The 12,691-nt window shown below is 39.4% G+C and overlaps 1 protein-coding gene across 1 annotated transcript; it reads right to left on the bottom strand.

The window, feature by feature from the left end:
* Positions 1–490: 490 nt before the first annotated feature.
* On the bottom strand, positions 491–12,460 carry LOC139740505 (uncharacterized; the record flags this gene model as incomplete). Its single annotated transcript, XM_071651097.1, has 7 exons — positions 491–1,245; positions 2,306–2,483; positions 7,068–7,249; positions 8,360–8,525; positions 9,874–10,054; positions 10,802–11,124; positions 12,055–12,460. Coding segments are annotated over 7 exons (2,124 nt in total), but the record flags the coding sequence as incomplete, so codon positions are not given.
* Between the last annotated feature and the right edge of the window lie 231 nt (positions 12,461–12,691).

Below are 12,691 nucleotides of genomic sequence, written 5' to 3'. Positions count from 1 at the left end.
AACAAATGAAAAAAAAATAATATTATAACACATGAGAAAGTCAGCAGAATCTGTGATCATTCTAGTTCTTACCAACACCGTAATTTTGTTTGCTGTTGATAATCTTCAATACTGTAAAAGTTGATATTTTTGTGTGACTAATTTTTCGCGCTCAGCCAAGTAAGGAGAGTTTCGCGTGTTTTTAATTCCGCAGAATTAAGACATCAGCTACTGGAACACATGGCAAGCAAAAATATTCGCTTGCTTTTATTTTCGCGCTAGTTTCTGGTTGCACGAAATGTGCAAAAATTTCAACACCGCAAAAATTTCCACTTTTACAGTAATAGAATAAACTGAAATTTACACGAGTCTACTTTGTCAATTTGAGGTTTTTACTGTTATTTCAAGGGCTCCCTCTCTCTCTGTCCTGTCTGGCCCTGCCTATCTTTCCCCTCAGTTTTTTCTTATCTTTTTCCTTATTGTCTTTTTCTCAAACTTATACCCTCTCACATTTACATTTGAAAGCTTCACATACTCTTGTGCTTGTGACAAATTTCTCTCACACTGCACTCCAGCCCTTATGTCATTGGCCAGTAGTTGTATTCATAAATGACAGTTTTTGTCATCAAATCCGGCTGTTCCTCATCCCAATCTCTGGTTGCCATGGAAACAATGTCACATTTCTTGGACACCATTTCCTGTAGCTCCCTCACTTCCTGCGCAGCATCAGCCTTTAACTTTGTGTAGCGCTTGATGGGGACATTAAGCGCATCACCACAGCGACGGTAGTAGTCGACGGCCGATGGAATGTCGCCCCCAGCCAGGCAGACGTCGCCAAGCGTCTCCAGGGTCTCCGCAATCTCCACGTTCCACTTCATCGTCTTCAGCTCGGACTCCCGCATCTCCAGGCACTTCAGGAGTGCATCCATGGCCCCCGAGAGGTCCCCAGTCTGCAAGGCGGCCCAGCCTTCCGACTGCAAGGCCCGGGCGGTGTTCAGGTGCCGCCCGAGAATCTTGATCGCAATCTTGTATCCGTCTTGGTACATCTTCAGGGCTTTCGCCACATCACCTTTCAGAACCAGAATCTTGGCGTGAGCGTAGAGGAGGCAGTAACGGAGGATGCTGCGAGTCTGGATGTGCTCCTGCACGCGCCACGCCTTATTGATGTACTTTAGGGCGCCCTCTATGTCTCCCCGGCAGCTGCAGATGACCTCTGCAACAATGGTGTAGCACACGATGAGAGTTGGACAGGGCTGGGTGCAGAGTCTGTGTAGAGATATGAATAGACGTAAGGAAAGTTATTACACGAAGGTCTACTTTCCAAAGCGCAAGTTTGTTTGTTTCGGTTTTTTTCATGTGGCCGCTACAGAAGCGCTTAAATGCTTTTGAGCAAGATAGCATGGGATTAATTGGCTATACATCCACTTCAAAGGACTATTTAAGGCAATGAGCTAGACCCAGTGCCTTAATGCCCATCAGGGACACAACAGCTGCTGGTGGTAGACTTGAACCAAAGACCTACTGATCAAGAGTCAATGGTCTTATCCCCTAAGGGACAACAGTTCCTCAAGGCATGACTCAGCTGTCATTTTGGAATTGGAAAGAACACGCATTTCTCCTTCCCTGGAATCTCTTCCAAGCAAGCACTGTAAAAGTGGACTTTTTTTGCGCAAGTGATTTTTCATGCTCGGCCGGGTATGATGAATTCTGCATGTTTTTGATTTTACGGACAGTCAAGATAATTGAGCAAGCACTTCAAAAAGCTCACCACTGCTAATAAGATGGCTAAGGGTTTTGGCAGCACTCTATTATAGTTTAGGTAACTGGTCCCTATTTCAACATCAATCACACACACTACGAGACTAGCAAACGTGAAGAAAACTACAAATACACTATACCAGTTTCACACCTAAAACAAGCCTACCTTGAAATAAAAAATTATATTACATATCACAAGCAAAAAATTTGCACGGATCTTTCACCAATCCAAATATTGTTCCACTGCATCAACAAATACCATTCATTATTTGTTTTATAGATCTAAAGTGTTATCAGTGCCTGAATCCAGCAACAACCATCTCTCAGGGCAAGGTGAATTGGGAACTGCAAAAATTGACGTAGACCCTGAAGGGAGAAATGTCCATGGATATGGTGATGTCATGGTGTGCTTTCCAAAACTGCTCAAAGTCAAAATATGATATTGACTATAATGCACCATCAGATTGTACAATTGGCAGCTTAAAAAATGGTAAAGTTCCTTACCACTGGGAATTGGGAGTAACACTCCCTCCCACACCCCTCCCTCTGACTATCTACAGGCTCGCACCTTTCCATGATCTTTAGACTCTGGAAGGCACAACGCATGGCGTCATCTTTCCTGCCAAGCTGCTGGTAGACAATGGCCAGGCAGTAGAGGTTTTGCCCGATGTTAAGGTGATCGTCCCAGAGCTGCCGCTGAGTACGGATACTCTCCTCATGACACGCTATGCCTTCCTTCAAATTCCCTGTGAGATCAAACCCCAGTAAAATTCAGTTTTTTTAAAAAATGCACATATTAAGTATATGCACATCTCCTGTGTATTTTACATACATGAGGCTTATTCTGACACAGACATGGGTATATGGGGCAACATAATCTGTAAGTGACAATGAATCTTGTGATTTTTTTAGTCTCTATTGTCAGTCTATCTTGATGTAGATTACTTTAGAATGATGATATGTCTTCCAATAATGTTCAATATTCTTCTGGAAGAAAGCAGGATGATCAAATATCTTATCGTCATTTTCATGCATTGGATATTCTTGTTTGTTTGATAGACACTTTATTTTCTGCAAATCAATATACATAAGTTACATAATCATGAAGATGCAGGAAATATACAAAGTAAATTCAACGCAAAGTCGTTTGACTTGCCTAAACCACGATACATATAAGTACATAATCATGAACATGTAGGAAATACAGTCAAACTCGGATACCTCGACGTCGGATAAGCCGAATATCACTTACCTCGGGGGCAAAATGAAAGTCCCGATTGTTCCTATGGAGTTTCCGTGTATTAAAATTCGCGTAGCTCGAAAAAGATAACTCGAAGTTCGGTTACCTCGAAGGGAAATCTAATGTCCCGATCTTAATTAACTTATTGTTTTTCCCAGAATGTTGCTCGAATCGAAATTGCAAACATCACTCAGCATCTCCGATTAAGCGCGCGTGGATAGCGAAGACATGTCACAAATGTTTTCACACTCGATTGTAAATATTCTGAGACCAGAACAATCGCGCGCCCAAGAAGAAATATCCGATACACAGCTGACAAGGAAAATCCCCAACACCTACCAACACACGTACATGGTATGCACATAGCACCCGTGCCAATGGAGGGCTTTACGATAGCACTACGCGCTGCCCCATCATTTGCTTTTCTTTAACCACTGTGTTTTGATTTTTGATCGAGACAGTCATACCGTGCGCGTAGATTTCTCAACCGTCGGGGCGCACCTGCTTACGTTGACAGTTATATCTTTGCCATTAATCACGCTCCAGTGTCAAAACATCAATCTCCCTCGTAGTGCTTTTTTTAAAACTATTTTTTTTTTTGTGCCTTTCACGAAGTTTACTTCCCCGAGAACGCAAGCACTGAAACTTTTTTTTTCCAGCAATGCGATTATGAAAATCTGGAAGTATAGGCCGATCACAATGAAGAATAGAATACACAGGGCTCCGCACTAGGTTTTATCGTGCCACCAATATCATTGATTTTTATTTTCTGGTGGTCGAAAGTAAAATCTGGTGACAAAAAAAATCAGGAAAAACATTAGAAAAACTAAATCGGTCCTACTAATGTATAGACAAATTAATATTAAGCATTATTGAAGTGATACAGATGTCCATGTCTAAAACAAATAAATAGAAAATTCAATCATTTTACTCTGTGTTTAAAGATTTGACAAATAGGCGTAGAGATTATTATAAAAGTTGATGCCCATATATTGAGGAGGTCAAAACTTACGTTTGAAATGAGAAAATGGGCCCGCATTTGCTGACATTTGTTAGCATCCGACATTTGTTTCAGCATTGTAAAAAGCCGAAAGTTACCGTTATTCATTTTTAAATGTAAAAGCAAACAACCGACATTCATTTTAGAATCTTACGGAGCTGAATACTATCCTAATCCATTTCCAAACGTGAAAGCAAACATCCGCTATTTGTTTTAGCATCTAACTGAGCGGATTAATACCATTAATCATTTCCAAATGTTAAAGCAACAATCTGTTATTTATTTTTGCATCGTACGGAGCAGAATATTACCGTTATTCATTTCAAACATCCGACATTTATTTCATTATCGAACGGAGCCGAATGTTACTGGGACGGTCCACTTCCGAAAGTGAAATGAATCATCTGACAATTATTTTATCATCGCACGGAGCCGAATGTTACTGTTTTTCATTTTTGTACGTCAAGGCAGACATCAGACATTTTGGACCATGAAACGTATAGCTGAATGTTACTTATATTTATTTCGAAATGTACCGTAGCAAATATCCAATTTTTATTTCTTTATCATCGTATGGGGCAGAATGTTACTGCTGTTCACTTCCAAACATGCCAAACGTAAAAGCAATCATTCGACATGTATTTTAGCATCTTCCGGAGCTGAATGCTATTGACATTTACTTTCGAACGTAAAAGCACACATCCGGCATTTATTTTATCAGCGTACGGAGTTGAATAAATTGTTATTCACTTCAGAACATCAAAGCAAACATTCGACATTTATTTTAGCATCTTCCGCAGCTAAATGTTATTGCAATTTACTTTCGAACATAAAAGCAAACATCCAGCATTTATTTCATCATTGTCAGGAGTTGAATATTATTGTTACTCTTTTCCGAACGTCAAAGCAAACAAAACATTGATTTTACCATTAAACGCAGCTGAATGTTACTGTTATTCATTTCGAAATTTAAAAGCAAACATCAGACAGTTATTTTAGCATCATATGGACATGATGGAGCAGAATATTACTGCTATTTTCTTCCGAACATAAAAACGATCATCTGACATCTATTTTAGCATCTTCCGGAGCCAAATGCTATTGCTATTTACTTTCGAAAGTATAAGGAAACATCCGATATTTATTTAACCATCGTACGGAGTTGAATGTTATTGTTTTTCATTTCCGAACGTCATAGCAAAAATTCGACATTTATTTCAGCGTCTTCCGGAGCCGAATGTTATCCTTATTCATTTCCGAACGCAAAATCAAATATCTAACATTAGTTTTAGCATCATACGGAGCTGAGTCTTATCGTTATTCATTTCCAAAAGTATGAGCAAACATCCGAAATTTATTTTAGTATCTTACCGAGTCGAATATTACCGTCATTCATTTCCACAATTAAACGCAAAACTCTGACACTTATTTTAGCATCTTACGTAGCCGATTGTTACCGCTGTTCATTTTCAAAAGTAAAGGCAAACATCCGACTTTTTTTTTTTTTTTTTGGTGGCGCGATCGGGCCACCAAAATCTTTATTTCTGAAATTTTGATTTCATTTCCGATTTTCACTCAATTCATTCATATAAAAGTTGATTCAATTCAAATTGACAAGCATGCAAACAATCAGTAGGCACTATAACAGACACCATGTTGAACATCGATAAACGTCGAACATCGATAAACATCGGATAAGTCGAAGAAAATTCGACGTACGCGTACCTCGAAATTCGCGTACGTCGAACTATTTTCTTCAGTCCCGACGAATTCGAGGTATCCGAGTTTGACTGTATATAAAATAGATTTAACACAGTCTTTTGACTAGCATAAACAATGTTATGAAGGAGATTTAATATACAGTATGCATGTCTATGCAGCAGTGATAAGAATAACATTTATAGTTAAGAAACGATTATGCAGAGGGCCGCCATTATAAGCATTGCTTGAAAAGATGGCCGGCCCGAGGATATTCTTACAGTCATACCTTGGCTGTGATAGCTTACAGATTTCAACATACATGTTTCCATTACATTTGCTCCTGCGACAATTGCTGCATGCTAACATGAAATATGTGCATGCTACGCCAAACATACATTCTACCCACAAAAATTACCCTAACCCTAGTCTTAACCATGCACTAAACCTAAAACCCCATCGATCACAACCCTAAGTCCTTTGAGAGAATAAGACTGCAGTTGTCCCAGGAACAAATGTTGTGTCACCACAAACATACAACAGGTTAATTAGTGTCAAACAAAATAGCTACAAGTGTAAAAGTCATTACATGTAAACCCTGCTCAACTACTAAAGTACACTGCATGTTTGCTAGAAATTTCCAGACCATTCCATTTCCTGGAAACTGGAAAGTCTCGATCATTACAGTGCACTCCCATTACAACGAACAAGGCTATCACGAAATTTCTTTATAACGAAGTAAAACCTCTGGTCCCAAAATTATCGCCATTATAGTCTATTGTACAAAACTTGCTTATAAACGAACGCGGTTATAGCGAAATTTTTGTTATAATGAAGTCTTTTCCGAGCGCCACTAACAAAGAAAAACAAAAGAAATGAGCTCTGTTACAGCAAACTTAGGATCGCTTTCGTAAATGTACGTAGCGGAACAAGCATTTATAGCGTCTCTGCATGGCCGAACATGTCACACCACAGTGTGTTCGCTTGGTGTGTCACGCACAGTTTCCGAGGGAAACTTGCATTATTGTAATACAATAATCTGAAATTAAATAACTATTTGTTGTATTGTTCACATATCTTTCCAGTGTATGACGAGTATTCAGCGTGGCTTCCTCGTTTTCGTTATATATTATATTTGTTCGGTTATAACGAAAGAAAACAGCATTTCGTTATAACGGGAGTGCACTGTACAAGCAAATACTCGCAGAAAAACTTGACTCACTGATCTCACTCCACATTCAAATTCTTGAATATTGCAAGGCCATTTACAAAAGTCACATTGTTTACCCAAGTTGCTTCAATTGCTTTTGAAACATTCTTTCAAAACATTGCTTCATTATTGCTGCAAATTGCTAAGACAAGAAAAAAAGTGAAAACATGTAAATATCTCACCATCAAGTCTGGCATGAACACATGCCAGCTCTTCCAGCGTCTGCGCCTTCACTCTGAGCAGCTTTTTCTTCTGGGCATCCACATCGGGCAGCACCCCGTTGCCATGGTCACCAGATGCATTCATCCCAGATGGCATGCTTTTCTCCAGTCTCTGGATCATTGCCAAACTCTCTAGCTGGTAACTTGAGAGAAAAAGAGAGATAGATAGAGATTGTGAGAGCCAGAGATACATCAGATGGCCGGCACCGCACTTTTAGAAGCAGGGGGCCAGTTTATATTTCTGGTGAAATTTCTGGGTTTCATCAGTTAACAAGCAAAAGAAAAAGGCCTTACTTGCTCTGGCACAACTTTCAAAAGGCTAGATAATGTTGAAAAATGTAAATATTCATATGCACAAAATACATCTGTGTCTTTGGTTACCAACATTATCAACATTTTCAACAACATTATCATCATTAACATCATTAGAATCATCATTGTTATCATTATTATTAGATCACACAATGCAAGTTGTTTTTAGAGAAACTACTATCATGACTGCAATGAATTGCAAGTAGGACATTTGATTGAAAACGTATTTGCAAATCAGAAGCAATGTCACTTGTTAATTTTAGATAGCTGAACATGACCTTTGGTATTTCTGTTGCAGTGAGATGAATGACTGTGTGTGTGTAATGGCAGTCGGCCTTGACTGCACTCTCCTAGTTTTGTTTGATGGATTCTGCTCCATAATATACTTACAAATACACTCACGGAACAAGCTGATAATAGCTATTATACAACACCTAGAAAGAATGTGGCTATCCAATCGGTCGATTGCCCATCACGTAACATTAATTTTAGTTAAAAGTTTCATCGCACACTGGGCTGTCAGCCATGCAATTTTATTTGAGCAAAAATGGATAGCACACAGGTGACGTCACCCATTTCCATTGACTTCCGTGTTTAACTCCCAATTGACTTCAGTTTTTGTTCCATCGCACGGTTCTGATGTCACAATATACAAACATTTGCATACTTTCGTCATTGATGCACTTATTTTTGCAAAACAAATTCAACCGATCAGCTTTGCATATGTACGTACACGGTGACTGTGACTGTGCGGGTACTCACTCGTGTTTCATAGAAAATGGTTACCATTTCTGTGCATAATTCAAGAATCTGTGTGGACCATATTTGTTGACGTTCGAGGTGTTGTATCAAACAAATAGTGTATGGTCTTTACTCGTGCAATGGAACAAGATTTTGCACTCATGACCGTTCACTTTTTGTATACCATTTAACACGTTTACCTTATGGCAAGTTTGGGTTTGGCACTGTCAAAGAAGTGGAATCCAAGGACAGAGAGAGTGGCGGCATGGTCCAAGCTGTCTCCAGAGGGCGCTAGCAGGCCGAGGGCCTCACGGTACACATTTTCTGCATACTGCATGTCGCCATCGACATAGCGCACCAAGCGACCTGCACAGATATTTAGACAACACATTTCAGCTGGGTTGACACAAGTCTGAATGTACTCACATACATTTGTATATTCTACATGAGAGCTCCCAGCTGTCTATAAACTTTTGCACACCGCACATAATGCAACATTTCTGATACTGTACAAGTGGAAATTTTCGCGGTGTTGAAATTTTCGCGCATTTCGTGCAACCAGAAACTACCGCGAAAATAAAAGCACGCAAATATTTTTGCCAGCCATATGTTGCTGTGCGTCATGTCTTGATTCCGCGGAACTAAAAACACGCGAAACTCTTCTTACCCGGCCAAGCGCGAAAAATTAGTCACGCGAAAATATCCACTTTTACAGTACAAGAAGTAGGTTGTCAGATGCTTTGAGCATGATCAAGACATGATGACATAGGCATTGCTTTTATAAGTAGACATGATAGAAATAGTAATCATATTACTATATTGATATGATACATGACAATAACTATCACAATATCATCATCATTATGCTTTCCTGTTATTATTGTCATTTCTATTACTAAAACTTATCATTTTCAAAATCAAGAATGACACCTCAAAGATATGTACATTGTAACTATTCACACGCCAACTGAGAGCACATATTATCATGGTAAGGTAAGGAAGTCATGTCTGGGTGCAATTCCTGAGCACTGGGAAAATTTAACCCATTAAGTGATTGGGGAGGATTTTGTGGCAGAATTTACACCCTTATCAACATTAAATTTGCAACTCTCAATTTTCTTGCATATCTTATGATGTGAAAGTTTAGCTTGAATTAGTTAAATTCATTTATATCACTCAACTTGCAATAAGGTAAATATTAGGGGTATTATCTTAAAGGCAAAATTTACCATTTCCAGAAGAAACAAAAAAAAAACAGCATTATAGTGCTTTAAAATAGTTCTAAAATGTGTGTTAGGGATAGAAACAACCATTTAAAAATTTGAATCCGTATAATCAATGTTAAGTACCTGGTACTGTTAAATACACAAAATGTGAACAATAGTTATAATAAAAATGTTTCCAGACCAAACCGTCTACAGTTACGGTTTAATGAGAAAGATACTGATAATATATATCTCCTTATATTTTAGGCTTTTAGTGCAAAAATTTTGTATGGTAGGATGTTTTGTGACACAAGAGACCTACACACACACATATGCATCAAATGTGATATCTTGAAAATTTTTAAATCACTGCTAGCTCCCAAAGGTAAACAGGACCTTTAAAACAACTGGAAAAAAAATGGGCAAGTTCCCAGGCACATATAGAGTTAGAAAGTCAACACAACCACAGGATGGAGTTTCACATCACCCTGGGATACCGGCTCCCTTACCCAACGAAATGAGGATTCTCGCTTGACGGAGTTTGTCCTTCCTCAGCTTGGCTGCCTCAAGGCAGACCTCATAGAATTTGATGGCATCATGGTTGGGGATGAACTGGAGGATGAGTTGACGAGCCTGGTAGGCAACCTCGATGAAGAGGGTGTAGCTCTCCTCAGGGCAGTGTAAGGCCTCCTGGAGACAGTGAATGCCCATTTGTGGGAAACAAATCCAGACTTACGAAACATATATCGTCATTCCACTGACATTATTTCTACAATAAGCAGGCACATACGTACTGATTAAACCCAGCATGAATCAATACATATGGGAAATGGAGAAAGTGCATCAACTCGTGCAAATGTTGACTTATGCACAGGCCAAAAAAAAAAGATGACTAACTTAGCAATTTGAATAATGGTAACAGTTTATTAAGTAAGTTTTGATTGTTGATTTCTAAGTTCTCAGTATGTACGATGATTTGAAATTGACCGCATATGCCATGAACTTTTGGGAGGTTTTGATCTCTTCACTATTTACTCTATGATGTAAATCTCTACTTATTAAATCGCAACAATATAATATAGTGTAATAGTTACTAAGTTAATAACAATGATGATGATGATGATGATGATGATGATGATGATGATGATAATAATAATAATAATAATATTACTAATAATAATAATAATAATAATGATAACAATAATAATAATAATAATAATAATAATAATAATAATAATAATAATAATAATAATAATAATGAATATTATTGTGATGATAGTAATACAAGAAAAAAAACATAAAAAGCAGGCCCTGGTGTTGATTATTCCTCAGAAATCATGTATTTGATAATTATTTTACCATTAATTAGTCAGTCTGAGCAAGGGGCACTAGCAGATTAGTGTAGGGCCTAAAGGTTGCCACTGGTGAAAAGCAAACCTGCAAAAGCTTCTGCATGTTCTGAAGCTCAGTGATGAAGATAGGGATTGACTTGCAGGCTCCTTCCTGCTCCAAGAGTTCCGCCGTGCGCTGCAGGAGGCGGGCGTAGAACCCACAATAGCGCCCTCGCACCAGTCGCGCGTCCTGCGGGGTGAGGAGCAGGCTGTAGCGCTCCTCGATGAAGCACCGGAGGAAGGAGTTCAGGCTGAAGCGGTTGGTGAGCGTCTCCACGGCGACGAGGGAGCGGGAGTGCAGCGGGAGGAGGAGATCCCTCTTGGTGAATGATGTTGGGTGGATGTTGGTGATGTAAGCTGCAGCATCATCTGGTAATCAGGTAAGAACAATTCGAGGCAGTTAAAACAGATGGAAAACACAATGCCACAGAGCTGTAGGTGCTAATACAAAATTATCACAAGTTGATTTTGTTAGAGAACTGATTCCTTTGTTATGCAACAATGACCACCTTGATCCTGATTAAAATATATCTACTATAAAATGGAAATTTTCCCAGTGATGAAAGTTTTTGCACATGTCGCGCAAACCAGAAACTATAACAAAAGTAAAAGCATGTGAATACTTCTGCTTGCCATATGTACCACAGTACCAGTAGTGGATGTTTTGATTCTTTCGAATTAGAAACATGCAAAACTCATCTTACCCGGCTGAGTGCAAAAGATTACTTATGCAAAAATATCCACTTTTACAGTTTAATCAAATTTCAAAATACTGTAAAAGTGGTAATTTTCGTGCAAGTAATTTTTCGCGCTCTGCTGTGTAAGATGAATTTTGCATCTTTAATTCCGCAGAATTAAGACATTTATTAATGAACCACATATGACTTGCAAAAATATTCGCATGTTTTTATTTTCGCGCTGGTTTCTGGTGGCGCAAAATGCGCGAAAATTTCCACACCACAAAAATGTCCACTTTTACAGTATATTAAATGTGTCTTTGCATTGAGGAGCGCATGGTTTGTTCTAAAAACCTCCATGCCACCTTTGCTGTGCATAATGCCTGTCTCATGAACATTCATTACACATTGCATAGAACATGCAGCTTTCAGAATTTGCAATTGAAATTAGCAACAATACATGCACTTTTAAACCGTATTTCACTTTTCGTGCACGCTAACAAATACAAGGGAGAAAAGCTAGGGGTTGAGGAAAATCCAGGCCTATACAAGGATAGCACAGGGTGGGCTATGAAGTACGAGTAAAATAGGGGCTATATATTATGCAGAAGAATCTCTGAACCTGTGAATGAGGAAGGGATGATTGCTAGCTCAGCCAAGTGCTTCCTGAGGGTAGAGCTAAGACTCTTCAAGGCTCCACCAATCAGTGGTTCAAGGACCCTCCGCGCCCGCCCGGAGCAGACATCAGCTTCACCGGCCGCCTCGCACCGTGGGCACCCTTCCGCCTTGACATCGTGCTTGTGGCTCAGATCGGCGGCGATCTCCGCCACAGTCTTCCTCCCGTCCCTCATCTCCGCTCCTGCCAGCTCCAAGGCGAAGGGGATTCCCCCACAACACCGGATGATCTTCTCGACGTCGCGATGGTTTGCATCTCCTTCCTCTGACTCTGGGATGACATTTGGAGCCATGGAAACAAGGAGCTCTCTGGAAGCACAAGGTGAAAGTGGGTCCAGCCTTATTGGCAGCACCTGTTTGAATAAAACAATGGAACGTATTGAGAATGTTTTCAAAGACTTCCTGCACTACGTAATGTGAACGTTTTAACATTAAATGCACAAGGAGATATTCTTCTCCTGCACTAAATACCACATAAAAAAGCACTACAATTATGAGCCTTTATGAGGTCTTTAAAGTGTGACTGTACCAATCCTCATTTGATTATCGTGATAAAGCATATTCTCGATGCAATAGTTTTCACA

Source organism: Diadema antillarum, unplaced genomic scaffold (genome assembly GCF_040938485.1).
Source record: "Diadema antillarum isolate AM-2024a unplaced genomic scaffold, OU_Dant_1.0 seq00000856_RagTag, whole genome shotgun sequence".
NCBI classification, from domain to species: domain Eukaryota; kingdom Metazoa; phylum Echinodermata; class Echinoidea; order Diadematoida; family Diadematidae; genus Diadema; species Diadema antillarum.
This window is presented reverse-complemented; position numbering and strand designations above follow the sequence as displayed.